Below are 14,582 nucleotides of genomic sequence, written 5' to 3'. Positions count from 1 at the left end.
TGCATGTAAGTTAAATAAGCAGGGTGACAATATACAGCCTTGACAAACTCCTTTTCCTATTTGGAACCAATCTGCTGTTCCACGTCCAGTTCTAACTGTTGCTTCCTGACCTGCATACAGGTTTCTCAAGAGGCAGGTCAGGTGGTCTGCTATTCCCATCTCTTTCAGAATTTTCTACAGTTATCAAGGAGAGGTTTTTCAAAGGATTGGTTAAGCCCCCCAGTGGACCAAGTGGAAGATGCTGAGTGCCTCCTGGTACTCAGCAGTACCAGGAGTGTTCAGTCCTTTCCAGGCTTCACTGAACTTCCAAATGCCGTCTGGGGACCAGCAGACCCTGTGGCCCAAACTCCTGGTAATGACTAAAAAGAGTGGCTGCGACGGGGAGCCCAGATATTCAGGCCAAGGCAAGGAAGGGGCCCGGCCACAAAGCTAGGGTAGGGGTGGGGACCAAGGCAGGCCTGTGGCTAATACCTTCCCGCGGCCTCTAGCCGCGTGGCCACATCATTCTTGAGGATGGGCTCCAGGCACGCAAGCGTGCTGCACAAGGCCCTCTGCTGGGGTCGCTGCGACCCTGCAGCCACCTAGACCCCTTTGGCTGGGGGCGATGGATGAACCGCGCAGCTCCGGATGGGTTAATGGGACTTCTCCTTCGCTGCGCTTCCGTTCTTTTCTCCTCTTTCGGTCTGGGACCTTTGAGCACACCCAGTGGCCTAGGAGAGCAGATGCAGAGGCCGGCAGGCTGTGGAAGCCTCAGCGGCTCTGACCTCCGGCGCGTCCCCACGGCCCAGAGCGCAACATCTGTCCCCAGAAATAGCCGGGCGGGCGGAGTTGGTAGGGGAAAACGTCAACCCTTTCCTAGGTACGCGGTCTTCTTCCTCTTCCTAGAAACCGTTCCTCCCCTCCTAAGTGCCCCGAGGTCGGAGCTCTAGGTCCCCGCCCCGCGGGGGAGCCTTCGCACCCCACCTCGGCGCCCGGAGTTCCCCTTGCAGTACCACCCAGTGTCCGCGGCGGCGCCCCGCGCTCCGCAGCGCCTTCTAGGGGCCGGGCACGGCCTTCGTGCCAGCCGGAGCACCCGCTCCCTGACTCCGCAAGGGCTCCCCCTCTCCCGCGTGCTTCGGGCCACCCGGGCCCTCCCAAGCCTTGGCTGGAGGTCCGCGCTCTGCGCCCCCAGGCCGGTATCTTCGCGCCTTCCCCCGGGGCGCACGGGTGGCGCGGAGCGGCGCGGCGGGCGCGCGCAGCGGCGATCGAGGCCGGGGCCTCGCGTTAGAAGAAGGGGAGACGAGGGCAGGCGCGGCCCGCGGGCCCCAGCCAGCGGGCGATGGCAGCGGCGGGCGTCCGCGGGCGGCGAGGCGGCGGCGGCGGCGGGCGGCGAGAGGAGCCCCTGTGATTGGCACAGCCCGAGCCGGAGGAGGAGGCGAAGGGAGGGCGGAGGAGGAGGAGAGAAGGAGGCAGGGGGGCGAGCGCGGCGGCGGCTGCGAAGAGCTGTGCCTTCCACCTCTCCAGCCCCGGCAGGACGGGGGCGGCCGCCGTGGGCCCGGGGCGGGGACAGCACGCAGCCTCGCCGCGCGCACCCCCGCCCGGCAGCGGCCCCGACACCCAGCGCGAGCGGGAAAGCGGCGGCGGCGGCGGCGGGGGAAGGATGCAGGCGAAGAAGCCGGGCGGCTCGTCGGGCGGCGGCCGGAGCGGCGAGCTGCAGGGGGACGAAGCGCAGAGGAACAAGAAGAAGAAAAAGAAGGTGTCCTGCTTCTCCAACATCAAGATCTTCCTGGTGTCCGAGTGCGCCCTGATGCTGGCGCAGGGCACGGTGGGCGCCTACCTGGTGAGTCTCCCGTGCCAAGTCCGCCACGGGCCCCTTCCCCAGCGCGGCTCCCAGGTGCCCGACTGGCAGGAGGAGGGGGCAGCCCGGGCGCCGAGGGGCAGGCGGGCATGACCTCCGCCCGGCGACGAGGTTGGCGAGTGGTGCAGAGGCGGCCACCGGGGGAGCTGCCGGCCCGGGCTGCTGGGCGAGCGGGGAGCCGGCGGGACCGTGGATGCCGGCAGGGAGCTGGGGGGACCCGGGGAAGAGAGGCAGCGGGCAGGTGGGCGTGAAACCATCCCTCTCCCCCACTCCTAAAAACAGCCAGAGGGTGAGTTCTGGAGCACTCCTGGAGGGGAAGGCATCGCGGTTTTCAGGTGACCTGCACAAGGAAAGAAAAGCCCGTTAGCATGTCGCGTCCTCTACTCCCCATTCTAGCCGCCTGGAGAACACATCCATTATGCATCATTTCTCCCAGTGCTTTCTCCATCCGCCAATTACGGAGGGATGTAACAGTTTAGAGGAAAAGGCGCCCAAGTGTGGGGCACTGATCCGAGCTGGGGCTGCAGGGGGAATATTCCCACTTCGTATCCCATTAACCATCTCTCAGCGTCTGGGATAAAGTTACAGTACCTGGAGAGCAGCTGTGAGTTTGTGCAGTTCTGCCGCCCACTCTTAGACCTGAATTCCCCACCATGGTCTCTCTCGTGTACAAGGGGGTGTTGCGCCATGGTGCACATTGTACATGGATTCCATCTGCCTTCTGAAAGGGGGTATTCATGTTCAAATGGCCAGGGGTGCATAACATATCAGAGGAAACAGCTTGTAATGACTCAGCACTGGCAAATACCTGCTTTACCCGCTGTCTCCTGCCCCGCGCAGGTGGTCCCAACTTGGGTTTCAGGGAATGCATTTCCAGAGCCGAGTATTGTCTTGACTAAACGGGATTTTTCAGAGTGTATAGTGTTAAGGCGTTTCTTGACTATTGACCTGAAACTGAAATCAAATGTCATAGACTTTGAGTGTTAGTGAGCAAGTTTGATGGAGATAAAACTGGACAAGATTTTGGCTGTGGAAGTGCCACATCCCCAGATAGAGCCATGCTTTGCACGATGGTCCCATTAATCCCTGGCCTTTGGGGTGCAGTTAATGAGGGTCAGTCGCTCGTTGCCCTGTACCATTCCTCAACAGTCTCCTGAGACTTGGGGCTTGCTGTCAGAGGGAAGTACAAGCAGGCTAGCTCTCTGGTGTGGGGTAAAGTCAGTGATGTGGTTACAAGAGAGGGCTGTTCAAACTCAGCTCGGTTCCTGGGGTGGCAGACTTAACAGGGCTTCTGAAAGTCAAATGCATTTTCTTTGCTCTGTGTCAGATGAGAGGCGTTTAGATCGCAGTTCCTGCCTGCATCCGTGACATGTATGCTGCCGGTAAGCCCTGTAGCCAAAAGCACGTTTTCTTTTCCATTTAGATTTTTGTTTTACAAAATGCACTTGTAGTTTGAACACATAGTTGTAGACAGTACCTGTGGCCTTTGCAGTTTTGGAATCAGGGAGTGATCCTGTCCTGGGGTGTGAGGGGAGCGTATCAGTATATCAGAGTGTCCTTGGAGGAGTTTGACTGTTATTAAAATAGAGACATATATTACCAAGACGCAAATGCACAGTAATAAAAATACCTGTAGTTCTGTACTACAGCATATGCAAAGTATGTGATACCTAAACCAGGGCTGTGTTTATCAACAGCTGCCTCCAGTTTTTAACAGTTTGCCTCAAACCAATTTTGCTCAATAGAGTGGATTATTCATGTTCCATATAATAGTGTCTACTGTTGGCAAAAGCTGAATTTATGAAGTGTACAGAGTGTTATGGGTTTGGAAATTTGTGGACACAGATCTGGAAGCTCACCATTTATAAATTATTTTACATCTAGGGAAAAAAATACCAAAAGAACTTTTCATACCACAAATGATAAAGGCATGGGCCTAGTTCTAGCTTGCAGTGGTTTAAGGCTTTTGGAAAGAAATGAAGCTGGGCTTCGATCAAGTGAGTGGCCTAAGCCCCTTTACGAAGCTAGAAAGCAGAGGACTGGTGGATACTAGTGGCAGGGCTGGCGCTGGGGGACAGGAAGTTGACTGTGATACCAGAATTGGTGAGGAATTGAGTCCACCTGCTGGGGGCCTCTCGGCATTTCCAGCCTGGGCTGAGGGAAAGCCTGGTTCGAGGCGTATGGTAACCGGAGTCAACAGGTGACTGGCAGAAAGCAGATGGAGGCCCAGGAAAGGAGTGGCTTAGGAAATTGGATTCATTATGATTACTATGAGTCGAGGCATCAGTTGCTCAGGACTCTGCCTTACCCGGCTGATCGCAGTTCTGCATTGCCACCTGAACCTCATGAAGATGAATAGTTTGCTTGCCATGAATTGGATTGTGATGGCTTTTGCTCTTTCTGGCAGCTTGTGATTTTCTTCTTCATCTGCTATTTGGAAGGTAGAATTAAAAGCTGTGGTACCCTCAGTGATGTGAGACTTCTTCATGGCTAATTTGAGAAGGAAACATTGTAGAAGGTTTGCCAGAAAGGCTTTCTGGAAACCTCAGAACCTGTGCTTGTAGGCAGTCACACCCACGGGATCCACGTGCAATAGGTGATCATGCACACGGGCTCCATGTGCAAGGTGTATGTTCTCTGGGATCTTTACCCTGTCAATCAGCCTGTCCCTCTGAGGAAGCATTTTCAGATACCTGGTGAAGAGCACACCTGGGGGCCCTGCTTACTTTCAGGAAGAGAAGGGTGATGGCAGATTCTCTGCCTATGATATTATTTCCTATTTGATTTCCAAGTCCATGTCATTTACTATGACATTTACTACCTTATTATTTCATCTTCCCAGGTGCCTTTTTTTTTTTTTTTTAATATTTGGAGGCTTCATTTCACTTCTCCCTTTTCTTTCTGAAAAGACAGATGACCTAGTGTCTTTGCTGAAGCTGTAGAACTTCCCGACTGTAGAACTGAAGCAGGAAGTCACCTGTGATTTGAGAAGCAACTTTGAAAAGCTGGACTCTGTGTGTGTCTGTGTCTGTTTTCCCTTAAGAACCTGCACATGCTCAAGGTAGACCCGTATGGGAGAAAACCACCCTTTGTTAAGCGAGGCAGGGGACAGGCAACTTTTGGCCCGGGGATCGGGTCTCCTGGGGCAGTGCAGAAGGGCTGAGACCCTGATGCCTAGACTCGATGGTGATCATGATGTAGATAAGGTGACTCCGGTGCAACCCGGGCCAGCCGTGGATTCTGAAATCTCTTACCCTTGCCAGTGATTAACTGGAAATCATGCTGCACATAAGCCAGCAGTCACAGGGATGGTCTCTTGTAGTCACTTAAACCTCCTGACTGGCTAGGAAATTTTTTTTTCTTCCTAAGAAGAGGGGACCCATTCCATTTGAACATCACTGTGTGCAGAAGAGAGAATGCGATTTAATTTTCCTCTCCTTGGGTCTTTGCTTCGGGTGGCTCCAGTCTGCACTGACCTACTTGCGAGGATGTAACATCTGTTAAAGTCTTGGGCTATTTGGAGAAGACACAGGCCTGTGGAAACTGCATGGAGAGAAAGGTGTGTTGTTTGCACTTGATGGAGTTTGGTGGAGACCCACTGGGATATTCCAAGCCGTTCACTGAGGGTAGCCTTGCCTACAGAGGTTGATTTGCGTTCTCAAATGACTGAGGACTGGAGATGATAAGGATGTGTGCAGGAAATTAAAACCTCGGACACCTCTGGGCTCTTACGGATGAGATTCAATTACAAATGCATTTGAATTTCTTCAGGATAAAATCCTAAAAAGGCCAGTTTAGCCTCTGGGTGAGGCACACAAGAGGTTCCTGTGAACCAGGGGTGAGGATGGAGGATGTCCTTGGTTTTTTTTTTTTTTTTTTTTGCAGCTTGTTATTAAAATAATGTAGGATCTTCCTGGGCAGTCTGGTGCTAGGACCCTGTGCTTCCACTGCAGGAGTCACAGGTTTGATACCTGGTCGGGGAAGATCCCACATGCCATGAAACGAGGCCAAAATAAAAATTTTTTAAATAGTTTATTTTTTATTGAAGTATACTTGATTTTTATTGAAGTATAATCTAGCTTTTATAGTTGTTAAAATAAATAGTTTATTTTTTATTGAAGTATAGTTTCAGGAGGACACCACAGTGATTCAGTTTTTCTATATATATATATATATATTCTTTTTCAGATTTTTTCTGTTACAAGTTATTACAAAACATTGAGTATAGTTCTCTGTGCTGTACAGTACTTTATCCCTGTTTATCTATTTTGTTATACAGCAGTGTGTGTCTGTTAATCCCAACTTCCTAATTTATCCTGCTTCCCCCCTTTCCCTTTTGGTTATCATAAGTTTGTTTCCTATGACTGTGAGTCTCTGTTTTGTAAATAAGTTGATTTCTTTTTTAATTTTAGATTCCACATATAAGGGATATCATATAGTATTTGTCTGACTTGTTCAGTTGCTAAGTCATGTCCTGCTCTTTGTGACCTCATGGACTGCAGCACGCCAGGCTTCCCTGTCCTTCACTGTCTCCCAGAGTTTGCTCAAACTCATGTCCATTGAGTCAGTGGTGCCATCCAACCATCTCATCCTCCGTTGCCTGACTTGCTTCTCTGTGTTTAGAGTTATGCAAAAACCAAGTCTGAGGTTTTGGTGACAACAGAAGGAGACGGAGGGCTGAGTGTGTGAACAAGGTTCCATCTCACTGCTTTTGGTCACCTTTTTCCTAGGCCTGAGAGCATTCAATGAGCTTACAAGGTGAAGCAACTGGATTTGTTCTCTCTATATTTTTTTTTTGTATTTCTAAAGCATCATTGTGAAGATTTTTTTTTTTTTTTTTGCATATCTAACCCAGAAGCAGACAGCTGAGAGACAATTTTTAAAGTCCTTGTCAAATTAGTATGATGACTAAGGCAACTGTAGTTTCCTTAATCAAATTATTTTACACACTTTTGGTTACTCAAAATGACAAATTCCCTTCCATTTGCATAATTACTATATAGCCCCAGGTAGGAAGAAAAAAAATTTCCCTGATTTTTTTTTTTTTTTTCCTTACAGCTTGGTTGAAAATGTTTAGCTAATAATCACTTAAGGGGAAAAAAATGTTTCTGACAATTCCTTTCAACCACCTTTGCGTATATACCTCAGTTTCTGTGGGGGTTTCCTCTTGTGTGTTTAGCAATCGAAGAAATGGAATTAGTTGTGAAGGGACCAAGAGCTGTTTCCTGAATTGGGTAACTCTCTGCACTTCAGTTTTAGGTACCTTCCAAAGAGGGCGACCCAGAGGCCTCTCTGCAGCGGCCCTGCCTTGCTGATCAATTTCTCAGCATTTAAATTCACCTTTTTGCTGGCTGCCTGAACAGTGTCATTCTGAAACTGCGTAAGTTTCCTCTTGTGCTGAGGCCACCTGGGCAAGAGTCTCTCTGTGACTTTCTCTTGCTCTTCTTATGACAGCAAGCTTGGTGGTGCTGTCTTGTCCAGGGACGGAGTTCACTTAGCAGACTGGCCAGGCATGAGTAAGTGTAATGTCCCCAAAATGATGAGGTCACAGCTGCCTTCCCTATATAAGTAGGTCTGGGAAAAAAAAGAAAAAAAATTCTGTGAATGTTGTTGGCTGGTTAGAGAGAGAGAGAGAGCAGAGATTGGCATTGGTTTCAGGGTCTGTGCCAGGCTTCCTGCAGAGGCTGTGAGAGCCACGGGGACTTGTGCTGAGCTGCCCGTGGTCCTTGGATTGCAGGGGGTGGGCCTGACTGTGGGCAGATGAGTGGCAAGCTGCTGAGCCTCTGTGGCCCTGGAGTATTTGTCTCTGGACAGAGTGGCATTTCTCCAGCACCTTACTTCCAAATTCACAGACACGTTTCACTTGCACATATTTAACTGCACACATCATGGACTAACCATGCTCCTGTGAAGTCGAGTCAAGATACCCATTGTCGTGTCTCATCACTTCTACTCACCTGGATTTTGTAGTTGTGGTTTAGTCACTGAGTCACATCCAGCTCTTTGTGACTCCATGGACTTTAGGTCACCAGGCTCCTCTGTCCATGGGATTTCCCAGGCAAGAAGAATACTGGAGTGGGTTCCCATTTCCTTCTCCAGGGGATCTTCCCAGATCAGGAATCGAGCGTGCATCTCCTGTGTCTCCTGCATTAGCAGGCGGGTTCTTTTTGACTGAGCCACCAGGGAAGCCCGGATTTTGTAGTACTGTGTCACTCACTTGTGTCTGACTCTTTGTGACCCCATGGACTGTAGTCCGCCAGGATCCTCTGTCCATCGAATTCTCCAGGCAGGAATACTGGAGTGGGTTCCCATGCCCTCCTCTAAGGAATCTTCCCAACCCACGGATGGAACCTAGGTCTCCCTCATTGCAGGCAGATTCTGTACTGTCTAAGCCACCATATTCTGTGCATTCGTGTGCATTACCCATTTATATACATGTTCTTATACAGGGTTACATTCACCAGATACAGTATTCTGTCGTTTGGGGGGCATATTAAGGGGCATTTTGGTGGTAATTTTGATTATATGGAGCCCAGGTGGATTTAGAACTCAGTCTTTTCTGAAGACAAGTCACCTATATTTTATTCCCTCTCTGAAATGCCTTTGGTAATCTGTAGGCCAGGAAGATAGCATCCTTGCTCTTTTAGTTTAGTTTTGCTTTCTGTTTCTCTAAGTCTGAAAAACAGATGATACACAGGAAGCAGTGTCATCCGTGACTTTGGTTTATAAAGTAAATTGATGTGGTTCTAAGACGCTTGTATTTGATGTGATCTGAGTGCTCAGGTGTTTCTGTGAGAAACAGTATTGCTCAATGATACAAACTCCAGGTTAAATGGTAAAAATTCTCAGGTGGAGAACATCAAGCACTCGTGACAGCTGTGACTTACTGGTTGAGCATCCGAAAACCCAGGATTCACTCCTGTTCTCCTCTTGCCAGCTCTGTGAGCTGGGGTTGGTCACTTAACCTCTCTGTGCACTGGTGTTTGCTTTTAAAACTCATAGTGTTTCTGTGAGTATTAACTCAGTCAGCATACATAAAGCACTTTGAACACGAACATGTGGTGAATAGTCATGAAAAGTGAAAGTGAATTTACTCAGCTGTGTCCCACTCTTTTCAACCCTATGGACTGTAGCCCACCAGGCTCCTCCATCCATAGGGCTTTCCAGGCAACAATACAGGAGTGGGTTGCTGTTTCCTTCTCCAGGGGATCTTCCTGACCCAGGGATCAAACTCAGGTCTCCCACACTGTGGGCAGACTCTTTACCCTCTGAGCCACAAGGGAATCCCGAATAGACAATAAATACTAGCTGCTATTCTTATTCAGAGGTTCATGTGGTAATATCAGGGATATCTTGAACTCTAAAAATAGATTTCTTATTTAGACTATTTCTATAATGAAAGCTAAGTAGAAATTTTGGAATTTCTTTTAGACACTATGGTGACCCTCAGATCACATCAGATTTTTTGTTTTAACTATCTGAAATATGTATTTTAAATATGCATATTTAAATATGTATTTAAAATATGTGTTTTAAATACACACACACATACATATATATGGACGGAGGAGCCTGGTAGGTGCAGTCCATGGGGTCGCTAGGAGTCAGACACGACTGAGCAACTTCACTTTCACTTTTCACTTTCATGCGTTGGAGAAGGAGATGGCAACCCACTCCAGTGTTCTTGCCTGGAGAATCCCAGGGACGGGGGAGCCTGGTGGGCTGCCGTCTATGGGGTCGCATAGAGTCAGACACGACTGAAGTGACTTAGCAGCAGCAGCAGCAGCATTATTATTAAAATAATATGGTTATACATATTTACATAAGAACTATATAGCCCCAACCAATGAGAAATAAAATCATTTTGGTCAAATTTCTGGTTTGGTTTAGTGTATCATACATTCAAATCATTTCCTGTTTTGCTGTGCATTTTGTCTGGGAGGTGAAAAGTTTTTAAAAGCAAGAGATAAGTACTAGTAAATAAATTGCTAATTCTGTTCATTGCCTTATTATAAGTACAACAATCCGTTTCATCTTGTTGTTCAGTCGCTAGGTCTTGTCTGACACTTTCCGACTCCATGGACTGCTTCACTCCAGGCTCCCCTGTCCTTCACTATCTCCCGGAGTTTACTCAAACTCGTGTCCCTTGAGTTGGTGATGCCATCCAACCATCTCATCCTCTGCCACCCCCTTCTCTTCCTACCCTCAATCTTTCCCAGCATCAGGGTCTTGTCTAATGAGTCGGCTTTTCACATCAGGTGGCCAACACGTTAGAGACTCAGCTTCAGCATTTCATGTTACAGATGCTATAAAAATTATTAGTCACATGGAAGAGAAGTCCACTGTAATAATGGTTCTGCTGGCCATTTACAGTCAGTGGGTACTCTGAGATGAGCAGAGAAGGGACAGCACGTGGCCAGCCGGGAGGACAGGTGCTTCTCTACGGGAGGCCCTGAGGATCTTTGCTCTGGTTTGTGGCCACAGGGTAGAGAAGATTGGGTAGGTCTTCTAGGTCTGTAGGCAGCTGAGAGGCAGGGAAGAGAACATCGGACTTAGAGTCAAAAAGACCTAGGTTTGAACCTGGACCTGTTCCTTACTTGCTCCCAGTGACCTGACTTCTCTGAGCCTCAGTATTCTTATCTGAAAAATGGGATGCTGAGAGAGCCCATCTTACAGATGGTTGAGAGATTGAAATTCAGGGACACGTGATAGAGTGCTTCTCGTAGGGTGCAGTGTTCAGTAGCTGCTTTATCAATAATGGCGTAGCCCTACTCGCTGACCTTGACACAGCAGACATCCCTTCCAGGGACCTGAGGGTGTGGGCTGTTGTGTGTGGCCTGGGCTTTATTTCCTTAATTGGAGATCTGTTTCTCTGGATGAAAAGTAGCCACATTAAGGCCTCCTGGGGTGTTGGGAGGTGGACAGGGGGACATATGTTGTGGACATATGCTACCCTCCAGGCAGCCTTGTTCAAGATGTGCAACCTCAGAGCTCAGCCCTGGTTGCAGGGAAGAGCTCAGGTCCCACTTAGCACCCACTGCCTTCACCTTAGTCCTTTTACAGTTCTAAGCGGTGATGCCAGAAGCTCAGCTTCTCTGCACACTGGTGCTGAATCAAGTCTCAGAAATGGCGTTTTGGGTGAAGTAGAAGAGGATAGCTTTATAGTTTGCTGAGCCAAGGGGGCAGCAGTGGGCTAATGCTTTCACAACCATGTGTCCCAACTTGGGGAAGACAGTGAGTTTTATAGCAGTTGCTCAAAGAGGGTGTGATCCACTCATGGACATTCTTCTAATGAATTGGTGGTTAGGAGTCAGTATCATCAACCTTCGGGTCCAGCTGGTCTGGGGTCTGCATGCTGGTGCAGCCTACCATCATTAATTGTTAATTTCTCCCACTTGGAGGGGGTTTCAGGCTCTGTAGAATAGCTCAAAGATATGGTTGTGTGTATGCCTTGATAAGGAACCAGAATCTTATCCCAAGGCTTCTCTTGATGGTTTGTTTCTCCTGCGTCTCATATCCCCTTCCTTCCCTCATTAACAACTGCTTGAATCTGCCCTTTGGAACCCAGGCAAGGTCATGGAGGCTGCATGAAGGTTGTTCCCTGTAATCAAAGAAATGGGGGACACAGAAAGGCCAGGAGCCCCGCAGGACCCTGCTTGGTATCAGCAGGGCTCAGCAGACGCAGTTGTGGGAAATTCCCTGATTGTGGTCCTTTTTGGTTTCTTGGAAGCAGAGCAAAGGAGATCCTGACAGTCTTGCTGCCCATTTGGTGGACACGTCCATCAGGGCCTGCGGCCTGGCGGGGGTCATACAGCAGGGTAGATACTGCCCGGCGCCATTCTCCTCCCATCAGTGGTTTTGAATCTTCTCTCCCCTAGCCAGGTCAGTCCAGTCCTTGGGAAGGACAGGGTTTATTTTAGGTGAGTTGTTAGGTTCACCTTCAAATGCCACAGGTGTCTCAGGAACACAGGCTGAGGGCCCGTGAGCCCCAAACCCTGGTGGCTCCCTGTTGGCCTCACTGAGGAAGGAACCTGTCAGCTTTCTAAAGCACTGAACTTTCTACAGCCACAGTTGTGAAGTGAGCGAACACGAGAGACTTCCTTCCGGGGGTTTCGTGACAACATGCAGAGCGGAAGTGGCCCGTGGCCCATTGGATGTGGGCAGACTGTCTGTCATCGGCTCTTCCCAGCTTCTTTCTTTCAGTTCTTCTTTGTGACTTGAGTCAAGCCCTTCTGAAAAGGGAAGCCCTTTCTAACAGACTGTTTAGTTTCTTGCTGTTTAGTAGAGATCATAGTAACCCAGCCACTTCTTAAATGACTGGGTATTCCTCTCCAAATAGGAAAGAGTTATTTGGCGAAGTTATGAGAGTTGGACATTAGAATTTTCTTATTTATCCCTTCCAGTCAACACTCGTTGGAAATACTTGATGACAAGAGGAACATAGGTTGCTGTGGGCCCTGCTGTTTGAAGCAGGGGCAGCGGGGAGATGTGGGCCCATTCTTCCCTTTGGCATCATGATGATTTCCCCTGTAAATACCCTGACAATGGCTTTTTAGTACCTCCTTTGGGGGATGTCTTATCCCACCTGGCATCTTAAGTTCCAGGTAACACAGTCAAAGAGGACACTTCTATAAGGAGAGGGTCTTACTTCCAGGTCAGCTTTGGTTGGAATCTTTGCCACGAGCTGGCTGTGGCCTCAGGCCCCTCCAAGGAGACAGTGGTGTGGCGCTCTCTTCACAGGGATGTGGCGGAAGGTCCAAGCTGTGGGCAGTAGCAAGGGCCATTCAAAAGCCCGAAGTGTGCCGCTTGCTTTTCTGTCTGTGCCTCTCTGTTCATGTCTCTATCCATCCACACTCCCTGTGGGAGTTCTGTACTGCGTGCAGATTCTAATTCGTCTGGCGGCTTGCCCTTCGGGACAGGTCTCTGGATAATGAACTTGGCTGTCCAGGTAACCCTTGAAACCACAAAGCCTGTGTGGCTGTCACTTGTGAGCATCCTAAAGCTGTGTAGTGTTAGCAGAAATAGGAAGCTGTGCAGGCTTTCAACAGACAGTCCTGGGGGCTGTAATGAAATAATACAAACAGAATAGCCAGTTCCTTCCTACATCTCTGTTCACACAACCACAGGAACTGGAGAAAGGTTGAAATGAGTCTTTGCACCTCCATTTCTACACTTGCAAGGTTGGGGAGGGAAAGCAGTGGCCAGTCATGTTTTTCAATTAAAGACTATTGTAAAATGTTCCTGCCAATGGTATTGTCTTTCTCCCCACCTTTGGAAAAGGCTCATGTAAAATAGGCAGGCTGTTTCTAATTGTTGGCCCCCTCCCCACTTCTGGCTGCGAGTCTCCATTCTCAGCTGATTGGAATGAGAAATTACCACCTGGAATATAAGCAAGTTGAAATTGGAAAGCCACCCTCTAACTGATTATGTAAGCTTGAAAATACTGTACCTGAAATCTCTTCCCTTAATGAAGATAAAAATCTCAAAGCAGCCCGGACGCACCTGTTTTTATTATGTAAGATTCAATTATTGTGATGCAACCTGTATAATAAAGAATGGTGTTGATTAGTTCAGCTCTCGGTTGACTTTTTGGGTCAGAGAATTGTTTGAAGTAGACCCACAGAGCCGCTGAGAGCTCAGCCCCCGGGAAGTAGGTGCCCTGCTTCAGCACCAGCACCCCCCTTTCTCTCGAGGGGTGCAAAGGCTTAACCTAGGTCTGTGGTCACCACAGTACTAACGTTGCAAGAGCCGATGTCCATTAAGGTTGGCCTTAGAGATGGCTCATGCCATTCAGCGGAACGTGTGGGATGATGGCTGTTGACTGGAGTGGGCTTTATCTTCGGTCACTTCATTTCTTGAAGCACTGCCATCTTGGCACTTGGGATGCTGATGGCTCGTGGGGTGGACTGTCTTGTTTGCGATAACTGGCGTGTGTTTCAGTGTGGCTCGTGACATCGTCCTCTTCTGAGAGCCATACACTAGACGGGTACATAGCACCGCATGCTACAGGGTCAATTTCTGATTCCCAGTCCCCTGAGTTGTAGCCAAGGAGGTTATTCTGTGGCCGTGGTGAACACTGGAGAGAAAAAGACGTAAAGGGAACGAGACCAGTTGAAATAGCTACAGAAGAGCCTCAGACAGACCTCCCTTGCAAAAAAATTCAGGGCAAGACTCACAATGTGGCGTGTTGGGTGGCCTCCCCAGTGCTGGTAAAAACTGTGTTGGTTGCAAGGCTTAATGTGCCAACAACAGGTTTTTCAACCAGACTGAAGGAGGATCTCTTTTGGAAACAAACAACAGCAACAAAAAGATAAATTAGTGCCTTCCCTTTACCTTTGCTGGGACTTCCCTGGTGGCTCAGGTGGTACAGAATCTGCTTGCAATGCAGGAGACCCAGGTTCAGTTCCTGGGTTGGGAAAATCCCTTGACGAAGGGAATGGCTACCTGCTCCAGTATTCTTGCCTGGAGAATCCCATGGACAGTGAGCCTGGTGGGCTACCGTCCATGGGGTCGCAAAGAGTCGGACATGACTGAGCAACTAAGGCTTTCTCTTTCCTTTTGCCAGTGTGGTGGAGATGCATGTAAGTAGATCAAGAAGTCCTCGAGCAGTTCTGCAGCTTTGCCAGCTGCAGTCGGGGACGTCTGCCTTGCTGCTGCTGGACTCATAGTGGCGCGTGGAGCCAGCAGCCTGTGGAACTTGTGAGATGCACAGGTGGATTGATGGCCTGTGTCCTGAGGTTGGCCT

At 49.2% G+C, this 14,582-nt stretch overlaps 1 protein-coding gene across 2 annotated transcripts in view; it reads left to right on the top strand.

Moving 5' to 3' along the window:
* The first annotated feature begins 1,566 nt into the window (after window positions 1–1,566).
* Window positions 1,567–14,582, top strand: part of SLCO3A1 (solute carrier organic anion transporter family member 3A1) — a 377,208-nt gene continuing 364,192 nt past the window's right edge. Inside the window, exon 1 of one of the 2 annotated variants that reach the window (XM_027520729.1) lies at window positions 1,567–1,819. In XM_027520729.1, coding sequence (XP_027376530.1) covers window positions 1,640–1,819 — 180 coding nt within the window. In that variant the 5' untranslated portion in view covers window positions 1,567–1,639. The remainder of the gene's footprint in view (window positions 1,820–14,582) is intronic. The other variant, XM_027520728.1, reaches the window with a different exon arrangement.

This window comes from Bos indicus x Bos taurus, chromosome 21, assembly GCF_003369695.1.
Source record: "Bos indicus x Bos taurus breed Angus x Brahman F1 hybrid chromosome 21, Bos_hybrid_MaternalHap_v2.0, whole genome shotgun sequence".
Lineage (NCBI taxonomy): Eukaryota > Metazoa > Chordata > Mammalia > Artiodactyla > Bovidae > Bos > Bos indicus x Bos taurus.
The sequence above is the reverse complement of the archived record's forward strand: the minus strand, read 5'-3'. Positions and strand labels throughout refer to the sequence as shown.